This window comes from Diabrotica virgifera, chromosome 1, assembly GCF_917563875.1.
Source record: "Diabrotica virgifera virgifera chromosome 1, PGI_DIABVI_V3a".
Classification (NCBI taxonomy): domain Eukaryota; kingdom Metazoa; phylum Arthropoda; class Insecta; order Coleoptera; family Chrysomelidae; genus Diabrotica; species Diabrotica virgifera.
In genome coordinates, this window is record NC_065443.1 from 227,816,381 (window position 1) to 227,829,211 (window position 12,831).

General features: G+C 35.2%; 1 protein-coding gene across 2 annotated transcripts in view; it reads right to left on the reverse strand.

The window, feature by feature from the left end:
- The window catches only part of LOC126879050 (unconventional myosin ID), a 243,180-nt gene that overhangs the window by 60,056 nt on the left and 170,293 nt on the right, over nt 1–12,831 (reverse strand). For both annotated transcript variants that reach the window (XM_050641936.1, XM_050641935.1), the window contains one exon: nt 1,477–1,779. In XM_050641936.1, the coding sequence (XP_050497893.1) occupies nt 1,477–1,779 (303 nt within the window). The remainder of the gene's footprint in view (nt 1–1,476; nt 1,780–12,831) is intronic.

Genomic DNA, 12,831 nt, shown 5'->3' on the forward strand with positions numbered 1-12,831 from the left:
AATCATCAGTTTGCAAGAAAAAATTCAACGTCCCGTATCTCCAAAAAGGAAGCATTTGCGGACATATATTTATAAAGTAAACTGTCATTATTTTTTCATGTAGAATTACCCCTTAAAGTTTATCGCACTTATTTAGAAACACCCTGTATTGATGAAGAACATGGCTGGTTGTTAAAGTACCTAACTTTTTTATTATCCAACATAAGCAAATGAATAAAAAAAAAGTTTAAGGCTACAATCGAGTTTTAATTTCAATATTTTATATTTGCTAGAATATTCCACAGGGTGTTCCGAACTTTAACGAAAAAACACAGTATGATTGTTACACCCGTTATAAAATCACATTTACCTGTCTAGCAACAATATTATTACACTGATATTCTTAAATAATAAGGCTACAACATACCAAAAAAATCACTCAAATCGGACAACTGGTTTAGGAGATTCAAAACATCAAACATGTCCCATTTTTAAGGCGTTCATTTAATTTTGCCGGTGTGTGTATATTATAATAATACATTAATTAACGAGATAGCTAGGTCAAACACAATCTAAGCAGTAATAACTATTTAAATAGCACGTAAGTTACCGCATTAGTATATAGGAAATACATGTAAAGCAATAACTATTTAAATATATTTTTCGGTCAATTCTCTTTTCGGGCAATTGTTTTCTGTCAATTATCTATTCGGGCAATTGTCCATTCGGTCCATTCGTGTTTCGGGGAATTGTACATTTGGGGAATTGTCCATTCGGGGAATTGCTTTCGGGGATTTGTCTTTCGGGAAACTGTTTTCGGGCAATTGTCCTAGATCCGGTGTAACCACCCTGTAGACCCAATATGATTGACATGTTTGATATTCGATCTGATATTTGTAACTTTACCACCAACCTAGCAAAACCGATCGGGATAATTCTTGTGCTTTTGATTCATTTTGTAAGAGACTCAAGTACTGAGTTTAAACAACCTGTAACTCAGTGTGACAAGCATTCCTCACCACCTACCATCACCCTCTACACAGTTGCCATATTTTTCCTCATCTACTATTGCTACTAATGACCTGTGATTGGAGGTACATAGACTGGTAGTTCATTTTCTAGGAATGAAATTTATATGAAACCATAAAATCAAAAGTCGTTTATTCACTGAAGTAAGTATTTCACTGTATTATGCATTGGATCAACTGTACATTTCACACGAATATTATAGTTCCTTTATAATAAAATTAGTATTATGGGAAATAATAGCTATATGATCTTTATTTCAATAATGTACTTTTTTAAATTTGAGATAGCAAAAAAATCTGACCTGAGTGAGCAAAATGGGTAATATTTTTGAAGTCAGCATGCACCGAGTACATAAAATCACCTATAAAACTCTTGATCTCACAAAAAAAGTTTTGAAACGCAGGCCACTGATATTGTTAGTAATACGTCAACTTAAAAGAAAGCAACAACAGTTGTTGTATAAATTACCTGAAGTAAGTCTGCAGCATAATCCACTCCTTTGGATTTTTTCAGTCTCAACTTTTCATCATCGTCATTCTCGAAATCGACGTTACCTAAATGTAGTATGGCCGCCACTACCCTCCAGAGGGTATCTTGGTCTTGTTGGCTGAATTGAAGTGTGTTCAATGATGACATGACTTCACGGTAGTCACTTTTGTCGTTGATGGTGTTAACTACGGCAGCATTTCCTTGCTTGATGTAATAATACTGGTGGGTATCACGGGATATGTTCAGTCTTTTTAACAAATCATCATTTGCTCCAGATAGAAGCTGAAATAGGACATTATAAGTAAAAAATAATCCTTTCGTCCATAAATAAGTTCTATAGATATTTAGTATTTTCGAAAAATTCGTTTCATTTATTTAGGTAGCACCGTCAACAACAGTGCAAGCTGTGAACAGAAAATTTTACAAATTATACAGATTGGTAAAACCGCTATTTTACATAAGGAACGCCATACACAACAAAAAACACTAAGATTGTAGCATATTTTTTTGTCCACTTTGAATATCATAAAAGTTTATAAAGGTTTTAATAAACATTGGAAATGCGTCCTAAAATTTTCAAACGAAGTATAAGTATAATCTACTTGTTATTGACAAATGCCGCTAAGCTAATCCAATCCCTGTTTTTCTTATTTCGCGATTTCTCTGTCAATCCCGCATGATTTTAAAATAATATCCGAATGAAACGATCAGAATAGGAGAGAAGAAGTCAATTGTGGTTTAATTCCATGTAAAATAATATTTAACTTAAACATGCCACACACAGTTTCAGAAACAATGGCACACAATTTGGGTTTCGTAAAGGGCAGAACTATAGCACGCTTCGCATAGGGCTATGTAAACCTTATGGAACCTCGCAGAGCTCAGTGTTGCCGGTTTAAGTACGGAAACAACTCTACCTTATTTTCTACAACTGAGCCCACAATGAATTATTTTTCATGAGCACTGGTATCAATTTTTTATTGTTCTTAAGCTAACTTTACATTCTAAGAATTTACTATTGAATCTATTTTAAACTTAAATTATACGGATGTTTAAAATGTTCGAGTACTGCCGATAAGCTAAATGTGGGTAAGGTATTTGGTGTGAGTTTTTATTCAATCTCACCCCACCGTGGCAAAAATGGTTTAATTATTACCTTTTGCCTAATTGGACATAGGTGAATATTTTAGGACCACACCCGTATGTCCCGTCCTTCGATATAAACAAAATAGTGAACTTTTAGGAGAACTGGTTCGAATAATTTGATTTGGTCTGGTTTTAAAGGTGCTAATTAATACGATAGAAAGGGTTGTGTATTAGCGATAAATAAGGGTATCCGGCGAACAAAACATTTATTAACAAAAAAAACAACGAATTTAACAAATAAGCGGCTTAACGATAAATGATATTCTTAATAGCGAACGAGAGAGAGTAAGAGTCTTTTTAATCTATTAATTATTGCGGAGAGAGTATTTTTACGGCGAAGAGAGACGCACAAGCGAACAAAGTGTTCAACTCGGAGAGCAGAAAGAGACTGCTGAAATTCTATTCAAATCTCTGCACTATTATCTTTGATAGTTTAGTTTACACCATTCGCCCTGAAAAGGGCCAAACACATGTTACACTTCTTTGGCAAAATTACCTGCTTTTACCCCGAAACTATAAAAAATGCAGATGTATATTTTATGAAACACACAACGCTACACTCAAGTTTTTCAGAGAATTAAATATTTTAAACACAATACAGATTGTCCCAACAGATTTACAGAGAGATATTTTTATAAAAGCAAATTAATGTAAATAACTGTTGTTTTCACAACATACTCCCCCGCGTTGAAGCACTGGCTTTAACATAAACCTAACCTAACATAAATCAACTTACAATGTTCTTAAGCGAAAACACTAAACTTAACTTAATTTTAACAGTCATTTGGTAGAGGACACAATTTATTAATAGAGCGCTTGAAGACTCCATCTTTAGTTTTGACCGATGCAACTCTTACTCGGCCATCCTTTCCGGGAAAGACATCAATCACTCTTGCTAGAGCCCAGTAAAGAGGAGGAGTGTTATCTTCAATCAACAAGACGAGATCGTTGGGCTCTAGGTTCTTATGAGGAAGAAACCATTTAGGGCGATTTTGGAGTCTGTTCAAGTAGTCAATTGACCATTTTTTCCAAAACATTTGCTGGAGTTTAGAGAGATGTTGCCATAAACTTAATCTATTTTCGGGAATGTGGATTACATCCCTTTCAGGAAATGACGTAAGAGATTGTCCAATCAAGAAATGTCCAGGGGTCAGATAGGTTAGATCAGAGGGATCATTTGAGAGGGAGCAAAGCGGTCGAGAGTTGAGCACAGCTTCAATTTGAGTGAGAACAGTGGTAAATTCTTCAAAAGTGAGCTTAATATCACCCATGAGTCTACGGATATGATGCTTTGCGCTCTTTATAGCGCTTTCCCAGATGCCACCATGATGAGGGGCTCGAGGAACTATGGTTTTCCAGCGAATATGCGATGATGCCAAAAAATCATTAATAGAGCGAGAGTTTTCTTTTTCTTTTAAAAACTTATAAAGTTCAAACAACTGATTACGAGCTCCCAAAAAGTTCGTGGCGTTGTCACTGAATATAGTCTGAGGGAGGCCTCTACGGCTAATAAAACGTTTTAGAGCGAGAAGAAACGTCTCTGTAGAAAGGCCGGACACGACTTCGATGTGAACAGCTCGAGTCGATAGACAAACGAAAAGAGCAATATAAGATTTTATCAAGGGAGCTTTGCGGAGTTTGGAAGCTTTAATCTGAAAGGGGCCACCAAAATCTAATCCTACATGAGCGAATACTCGAGAGGATTGCAAACGTTCCTTTGGTAAATCTGCCATAATCTGAATAGCGGGTTTGGCATTAAACCTAAAACAAACCATACATTGGTGTATGACCTTTTTAACTTCACGTAGTCCATTTAAAGGCCAATATTTAAGTCGAATTTGAGATAAAGTATTTTGAGGACCAGAGTGACAAAGTCTGATATGTTCTCTCTGAAGAATGAGACGTACTACACGATTTTTTGAGGGAAGGAGAAGAGGATATTTTTGATCAAATGTGACGTCTGAGTTACCAAGGCGACCTCCTACACGCAGCATTTCATTTTCATCCAAAAAGGGGTTTAAGCGTAAAATAGACTTATTGGATAGAGTTTTACCTTTTTTAATCTCAGAAATCTCAAGCGAGAAAGAAGAATACTGAAGCATCTTAACAATCTTCAGTTCAGCGTTTTGAAGTTCGCTTACTTCAAGAGAATTTGATAACTTATGAGAAGGCGATTTGGCATTATTGGCAAACCTGAATATAAATGCTAAAGTTCTTACAAACCTTGAAAAATTAGAGAACCTATCAGAAAGAGAGGTGAAAAAATCTATTTGATCATTTCGAATGTGAAGAGTTACTTTCCTTTCTTCGGGTAACTTGGAGGTATAAACTTTTGGATTGTATTTCAACAAATCCAACCGAGATTGATTCAAAAATTGAGGACCATGAAACCACAAAGAAGATTTAAGTATTTCAGCGGGTAGCATTCCTCGGGAGAGTATGTCGGCAGGATTCTCTTTTGATCGTACGTGCCTCCAATGAGCGTTAGGAGAATTATCTAAAATTTGTGCAACCCTATTTGCTACAAATTGAGTCCAACGAGAGGGATGCGAACGAAGCCAAGCGAGAACAATTTCTGAATCCGACCACATATTTATAGAGTCTAAGCGAGAGAGTTTTTCTTCAATAATATTAGCAATCCTTGCTGTGAGCTTACTACACAATAGCGCACCCATGAGTTCCAATCTTGGGAGAGTCAAGGGTTTTAGCGGAGCGACACGACTCTTAGATGCTAAAAGTGAACAAGATACTTGTTCTGATCTATAAATCACACGTAGGTAGATGCAAGCTCCATAAGCCTTTAAACTTGCATCCGAGAATGCGTGAATCTCAACACTAGTGATTTCTTGACTTAAAAAGAGACACCGAGGTATATTTAAATCCTTAAAATTAGAGAGACTGCGAACAAAATTTAGCCACTCATGCAACGTATCTGCATCTATGATATCGTTCCAATTAATTTTGGAAATCCAAATTTGTTGCATGATTAATTTAGCGACAACTGTAACTGGGTTAATTAGGCCTTGAGGATCAAATATTTGGGCAATCATTGACAGTACTTCTCTCTTGGTGTACGAGTCCTTTAAGGTAAAATTTGGGAGAGAGATTGAGAAGGTGTCAAGAATAGGATTCCAACATAAACCTAAAACCTTATTGGAGCCATTATCTGGAGCTATTACATAAGTAGTGTTCGAAGAGAGAGAAGAGATATTTTTTAAAAACAAGTCTGAGTTAGAACACCATTTATGGAGAGAGATACAAGCGGTTCCAAGCAAACTAGTTATTTCCTTATGAGCTTTAAGGAGAGTCTGTACATCATTAGCGCCATAGAGAATGTCATCAATGTAACAACTATTTTGAAGAGCATCACTGGCCAGAGGATACTCAATCTGATGAGTTTGTGCCAGTTCCATTAAACAGCGAGTACTCTGAAAGCTAGCGCTTTTAGTTCCATACGTGACGGTTTGCAATTCAAGACACGCAATGTCTTTTTCAGGGGAGTCACGCCACAGAATATTTAAAAGAGAGGTTTGAGCAGGATTTATTCTAACTTGTCTATACATTTTTTGTATATCCGTTGTAAAAACGAAGGAATACAATCTAAACCGTAGCAAAATGTCAAAAAGTTCCGGTTGAAGAGTAGGACCTTTGAGTAAAATATCATTGAGCGAATAACCACTAGAGCTTTTCATCGAACCATCAAAAACAACCCTAAGCTTTGTTGTTAAAGATTCTTCCTTAAACACACAGTGATGCGGTAGAAAATATTTACTTTCTAACTTTTCGTTGGTTAGAGAGAGAGGCACTATTTTCGCATGTTCGAGAAGAAGATATTCATTAATGAAAGATTTATATTGAGCGTATGTACTTTCGTTTTTTAAGAGCCTATGTTCTAATTTCATAAATCTTTTAAAGGCCATTTTAAAGGATTCACCTAACATTTTATTAGCGTTTTCAGAGACAAATGGAAGATTTACTTGAAAGCGGCCTGAAGGTAATACAAGAGTAGTTTTGCTAAATATTTGTTCCGCTAATTCTTCATCGGGAGTTAATTTACTAACGAGGGGAACTTCTTCAATTTCGAAAAATTGTTGAAGCAACTTATCCAACTTATGTTCTTCGGGTTCGGATTGAACAAAGAGAGAAACATTTGACTGAGAGATAGCCAAATGTGAATTACGGTGAAAAACCTGAGGATTAATTGTACCAAAAATAACATAGCCTAAGTGAGTATTCTGAAGAATGGGAAGATTTTTTCCTAACCGTATAAATCCATCCGTCAATAATTCACTATAGATATCACCAGCTAGAAGCAAATCAATTTTACCCGGAACAGAATACGAGGGATCTGCGAGAGTGAGATCCTGTGGGACTTTTATTTTACTTCTATCTATAGTAGCTCTAGGAAGCCTACAAGTTATACTATCGAGTACAGCGAAAGAAGTTTTAAAACTTCTGTCCTTTACATTATAGGGGAAAAATTCTAAGTTTAACATTTCGTTTGAGAGTGAGGTGTTTTCGGATATGGTTGATATCTGTAGCTGTTTAAAATAAGGGATGAGTTTTAACTTCTCAACCAAATCACGAGAGATAAACGAATGTTGGCTCCCATTATCTAGGAGCGCTCTGGCATGCATGGGTCTGCCGTCTTTCGAATAAACGGTTACTAAAGCGGTAGCCAACAATACATCAGTTTTAACTGATAAAGCGGAGAGAGATGTGGCTGCCTGAGAATCTGGAGACTTTTGCATATCTAAAGGAGGTCTGGATGAGCTAGTAGAAGCTTCATTTTGGCTGCGATTATTAAAAGAATGCTGAGTAGATATGGGAGCGACAACACGAGAAGCACCTTGAGAATTTTGAGGAGTTTGAGCATTGCGTTCACGAGAGAGAGATTGCCTATTGATGTTCCTAGAGGAAGAGACATTTTCATAGGTTCCATGGAGGGATGAGTGATGATGACCCCCACACAAAGTACATGATCGAGTAGAGCCGCAATCTTGAGAGAAATGTTTACTACCCAAACAATTAAAACACAGTTTCTTACCTTTTACAAAATTAAATTTTTCCTGTAAAGAGAGGCATTTAAAATCATTACACTGATAAACCTTATGAGCATTACTTCTACAAAAAGTACAATTATTATCAGAGAAAGAGTGTGATGGTTGGTCAACTGATGAGAAGAAAGATGTTTTTGATTGAGACCTGTTATTAACCTTTTTATCATGATCTGAAACATTTAATTTTTCCTGAATATCACACTTTTTCTCGAGAAATTTAAAAAACTGTGAAAGGGTAGGTAAGGTCTTTGTCCCAATATCATATTCAAAGGCCCTATGTGTAGAAAAATCTAATTTTTGTAAAAATATTTCAATTAATAGTAAATCCCAATGCTCAATTGGTACGGACATATTTTTCAAAGCGAGCAGCGTCTGCTGAGCTAGAGTTAAAAATTCGCGTAACGCCTTTGAATTACTTTTAACTAGAGATGGAGCCTTTAACAATTTTTGAATGTGTAAGCTAATCACTCGCGATTTGTTTTCGTAACGATCTTTGAGAGTTTTTACAGCTATATCGAAATTTTCGTCGATAACTTCGATGTTGTCGATCAACTGGAGGGGTTCATTTCGCAGGAACGATTTAAGGTAAATAAATCGTTGCACATTATTGAGTTCTTCATTGTTCACTATTAGCGTCTCGAAGAGCTGGTAGAACGAGTTGAACTCAGAGAATGACCCGCAGAACGTTTGCATGGTGATCTCCGGAAGCCTAACCTTAGCAGTGGCCACAGTTGACTGAGTGCTATTTGATCTGAGAGGAGGGGGGCCCAACAATAACTCGTCCATCTTACGCTGTAGGCCCGCGAGAATAGAGAAATATTTTTGCTCAGTTGTTACCCTGTCTTCTGCTTCAGTACCGGCTTCATCAATCTCGTCTATCTGATCCATTATTTCTTCATATTTTAAAAAACAGGTTTTTAATTCTGTTTGCCGAAATTGAAATTGTAGCGCATCCTTTTCCGTACTAGCCTTTTGTGAGAGCCAGTTTTCGATCCTTGTAATTTTAGCCTTCAAAGGCGTCCTTTTTTTCTTGAGGTCTTCCATTTCTATCCCGAATTCGATTGAACACACGGCGAGAGAGAGTCTATCGATACGCGGCAAAATCTAAATTACACTGGAGAGTTTTTTGTCAATTAACAAGCGCGGCGAGAGAATAAGAGTCTAAGTTTCACAGAGAGATACAGCGTCTACGTTAAATGTCTACAAAAGTGTTTTTGACCGTAAAATGTCTTTGAGCAGAGTTTACCTTGGATCAGCAATAAAAGATCAACAATTAAAAAATGGAAAGAGCTCACCAAATTAGTCCAATTGATAAAGCAACAGGCGGCAGCTACTAACCACACACAATAACTTCACTTCCTTTTACTTAGAGTTTATCGCGACGCGAACTAACAAGTCTTGTAGAGGTATTACACACAAAAATGTCCGAAAAAGCGGCACAAACGCGAAAAACCAAACCAAAATCCGGGTCGATGTAGACCATCAAATGGTGTGAGTTTTTATTCAATCTCACCCCACCGTGGCAAAAATGGTTTAATTATTACCTTTTGCCTAATTGGACATAGGTGAATATTTTAGGACCACACCCGTATGTCCCGTCCTTCGATATAAACAAAATAGTGAACTTTTAGGAGAACTGGTTCGAATAATTTGATTTGGTCTGGTTTTAAAGGTGCTAATTAATACGATAGAAAGGGTTGTGTATTAGCGATAAATAAGGGTATCCGGCGAACAAAACATTTATTAACAAAAAAAACAACGAATTTAACAAATAAGCGGCTTAACGATAAATGATATTCTTAATAGCGAACGAGAGAGAGTAAGAGTCTTTTTAATCTATTAATTATTGCGGAGAGAGTATTTTTACGGCGAAGAGAGACGCACAAGCGAACAAAGTGTTCAACTCGGAGAGCAGAAAGAGACTGCTGAAATTCTATTCAAATCTCTGCACTATTATCTTTGATAGTTTAGTTTACACCATTCGCCCTGAAAAGGGCCAAACACATGTTACACTTCTTTGGCAAAATTACCTGCTTTTACCCCGAAACTATAAAAAATGCAGATGTATATTTTATGAAACACACAACGCTACACTCAAGTTTTTCAGAGAATTAAATATTTTAAACACAATACAGATTGTCCCAACAGATTTACAGAGAGATATTTTTATAAAAGCAAATTAATGTAAATAACTGTTGTTTTCACAACAGTATTATTCCGCGGCAACACTGTTTGTCTGTACTGCAAAGTAACTGCAAAGTGCAGTATAGAAAAGCATTTTTTTCTATTAACGTGCTTTTTCAGAGTGGCTTAGATATGAACCAGGATAGTTGTGTTTAATTTATTTAAATAAGGTATTCGATCGAGTACTCTATGGAAAACTAATGGAACATAATGGAAATACTAAACAGCAAAAAAATACACAGTCGAGATCTACTAATTATTGTCTATGCTTTGTTTCTAAACCAGGAGGAGTAAACTAAAAAGACAGATTTACACCCAAGAAAGTCACTAGAAAAATCACCAAATGCATACATCTTTTTGAAGTTATACTTCTTTAGGCACCAGGGTGAATTTTTACATTCCCTGGCGCATGTGCACACAGACAGTATGGTATTAGTCGCTACATATTTTAAGTTATGTAGCGCAAATAAGGTGTGCGTGAAAAGAATATAATATTATTAGTGTTTTTAGTAAGTATATTTATTATAATTTTTATGTCTGTGGATTTGTCTTCTTCCTTATAAGTATTATTGAAAATGTTTATTTTCAATTAATGTATCTGTCACCGTGATTGTAATTATGTCCGAGAAATGATCGACTGAATACAAAAGCGGTGGTAGCTGATCGGTAGAGCATTCGCCTAGGGATCTAGAGGTCCCCTGTTCGAATCCTGACATTTTTTTAAAATTTTTGGTATTCTTTTTGTTCGTTCTAAAATTAGTTTAATATTTAAATACTATACAAAAAAACTGTTTAAAGTAGATAGGTATATTGATTTCGTTGAAATCATAATATAAAGTTAGATTATATTATAATAGAAGTATAACTTCTTACGTGCGTACAAAGTACACACACATTCTTTTTTTTTGGTTGATCATGTCGGCCTTCGACAGTAATCCATAAATATTATATTATCCTAATACGTCGCTAAAGAGTTCTAAAAACAATTGCTTTTTATATAGAAGCAGATTAAAAATTTAAACATTAATGAAATAACGCAAAAAAACACAAAAAATAACCGATATAAATTAATTAACCTATGAAATGCCAATAGTGTCAAAATTTCATAAAAGTGGAGTAAACTTGCATGAGGTTGAATCAATTACAAACACGCATTACGGCACGGTAAATTTGAATTACTCCTCCTGGTTTAAAAACAGAGCAAAGATGTATTCAAATTATAATGCCAATATAAAGGTGGAAAATCAGAAGTTAGACAACATCCATATAAAGAGAGGGTATAGAGAAGGCTGTGTTTTGTCACTTACATGTTCTTACTATTAAATATATACAGGGTGTCCAGAAACTCTCCCGACAAACGAAGACTGGAGATTCTTCAGATAGTTTAAGACAATTTAACCCAAATCACCTAGTCCGAAAATGCTTCCTAAGGGAGATGGCGTATTGGAATTAGTTTTTCTTGAATATCTCCAGAACGCTTCTATTTAGAAAAACAAAAACTGGTACACTTATTTATCTTCCAGAGATAAATCAATTACGAATTTCTAGTACCGGTCATAGGCGCCCGTTCTGGGTAGGGCAACAGTTATTTTATCGTATAACTTTTTTATCTTTAACTTCTAAGCATTTTTTATACTGGATTATTAAATTGTAAGGTATTCTAGTACTAAAAGGTACTCTTGTTTTAAGTCGGTAGAATGCACCGTTTTCTAGAAAAATCGTTTAAAAATTTTTCGTTTGTTGAATTAAAAAAAAATAAAAAAAAAACTATTTAGAACAATGAAAACTGGTACGTTTATTTATCTTCCAGAGATAAATCGATGTCCTTAGTTGCGAAATTCTAGTACTGGTCATATGCGTCCGTTTTGGGTAGGTAAACCGTTATTTTATCCCATAACTTTTTTGTTTTTAATTTTTAAGCATTTTTGACACTTGATGATTAAATTATGAGTTATTCTAGTACTAAAAGTTATTCTTGCTTAAAGTCGGTAAAATACACCCTCTTTTTTTTGAAAAAAATTTTATTTTTTTTTCAAATTCAATAAACGAAAAATTTTCACATCGATTATTTTTAGAAAGCAGTGCATCCTACCACCTTAAAGCAAGAGTACCTTTTAGTACTAGAATACCTCACAATTTAATAATCCAGTGTCAAAAATGCTTAAAAGTTAAAGACAAAAAGTTATGCGATAAAATAACCGTTGCCCTACCCAAAACGAGCGCCTATGACCGGTACTAGAAATTCGTAATTGATGGAATCGATTTCTCTGTGGAAGATAAATAAGCGTACCAGTTTTCGTTTTTCTAAATAACAGTGTTCTAGAGATATTTAAGAAAAACTAATTCCAAGACGCCATCTTCAAAGAGCTCTATCTCCCAGGAAGCATTTCGGACTAGGTGAATTGGGTTAAATTGTCTTAAAATAAAATATCCGGCCTTCGTTTGTTGGGAGAGTTTCTGGACACCCTGTACTGTAAATATATATTTCAGGAAGCGATATCAGATCAGAGTTAATGAAAGGAATATCTATAAATGGAAGGATCGCAAAAAATATCGAATTATATCACTATACATATCCCTATCAAGACACTCCTTAATCGTTACAAGAAATTGTTAATAGATCAAAAAATGATTACTACAATAATATATTTTATTTTCTACATTTATAACTAAATTTATGATTCGCTTTAAAAACACAAAATGCAGACGAAACTCTAATGGAAGAGTAAACCAAAATAAGGATAATTGTTACAAATATCTGGAAACCTGGATTGAAAACAACAATCAAGACAATAAAGAAAAAAGTCCGAATTGAAATTACAACACAAATATTTTATAAAAATCAAAAAGTGGATCACTATACACGATAAAAAGAGGTAGATAGAAACCAAAAATTCTTTAGCCATGAGGTCCTTCTTCTACCAGGCCAACCTTTACGTCCTAT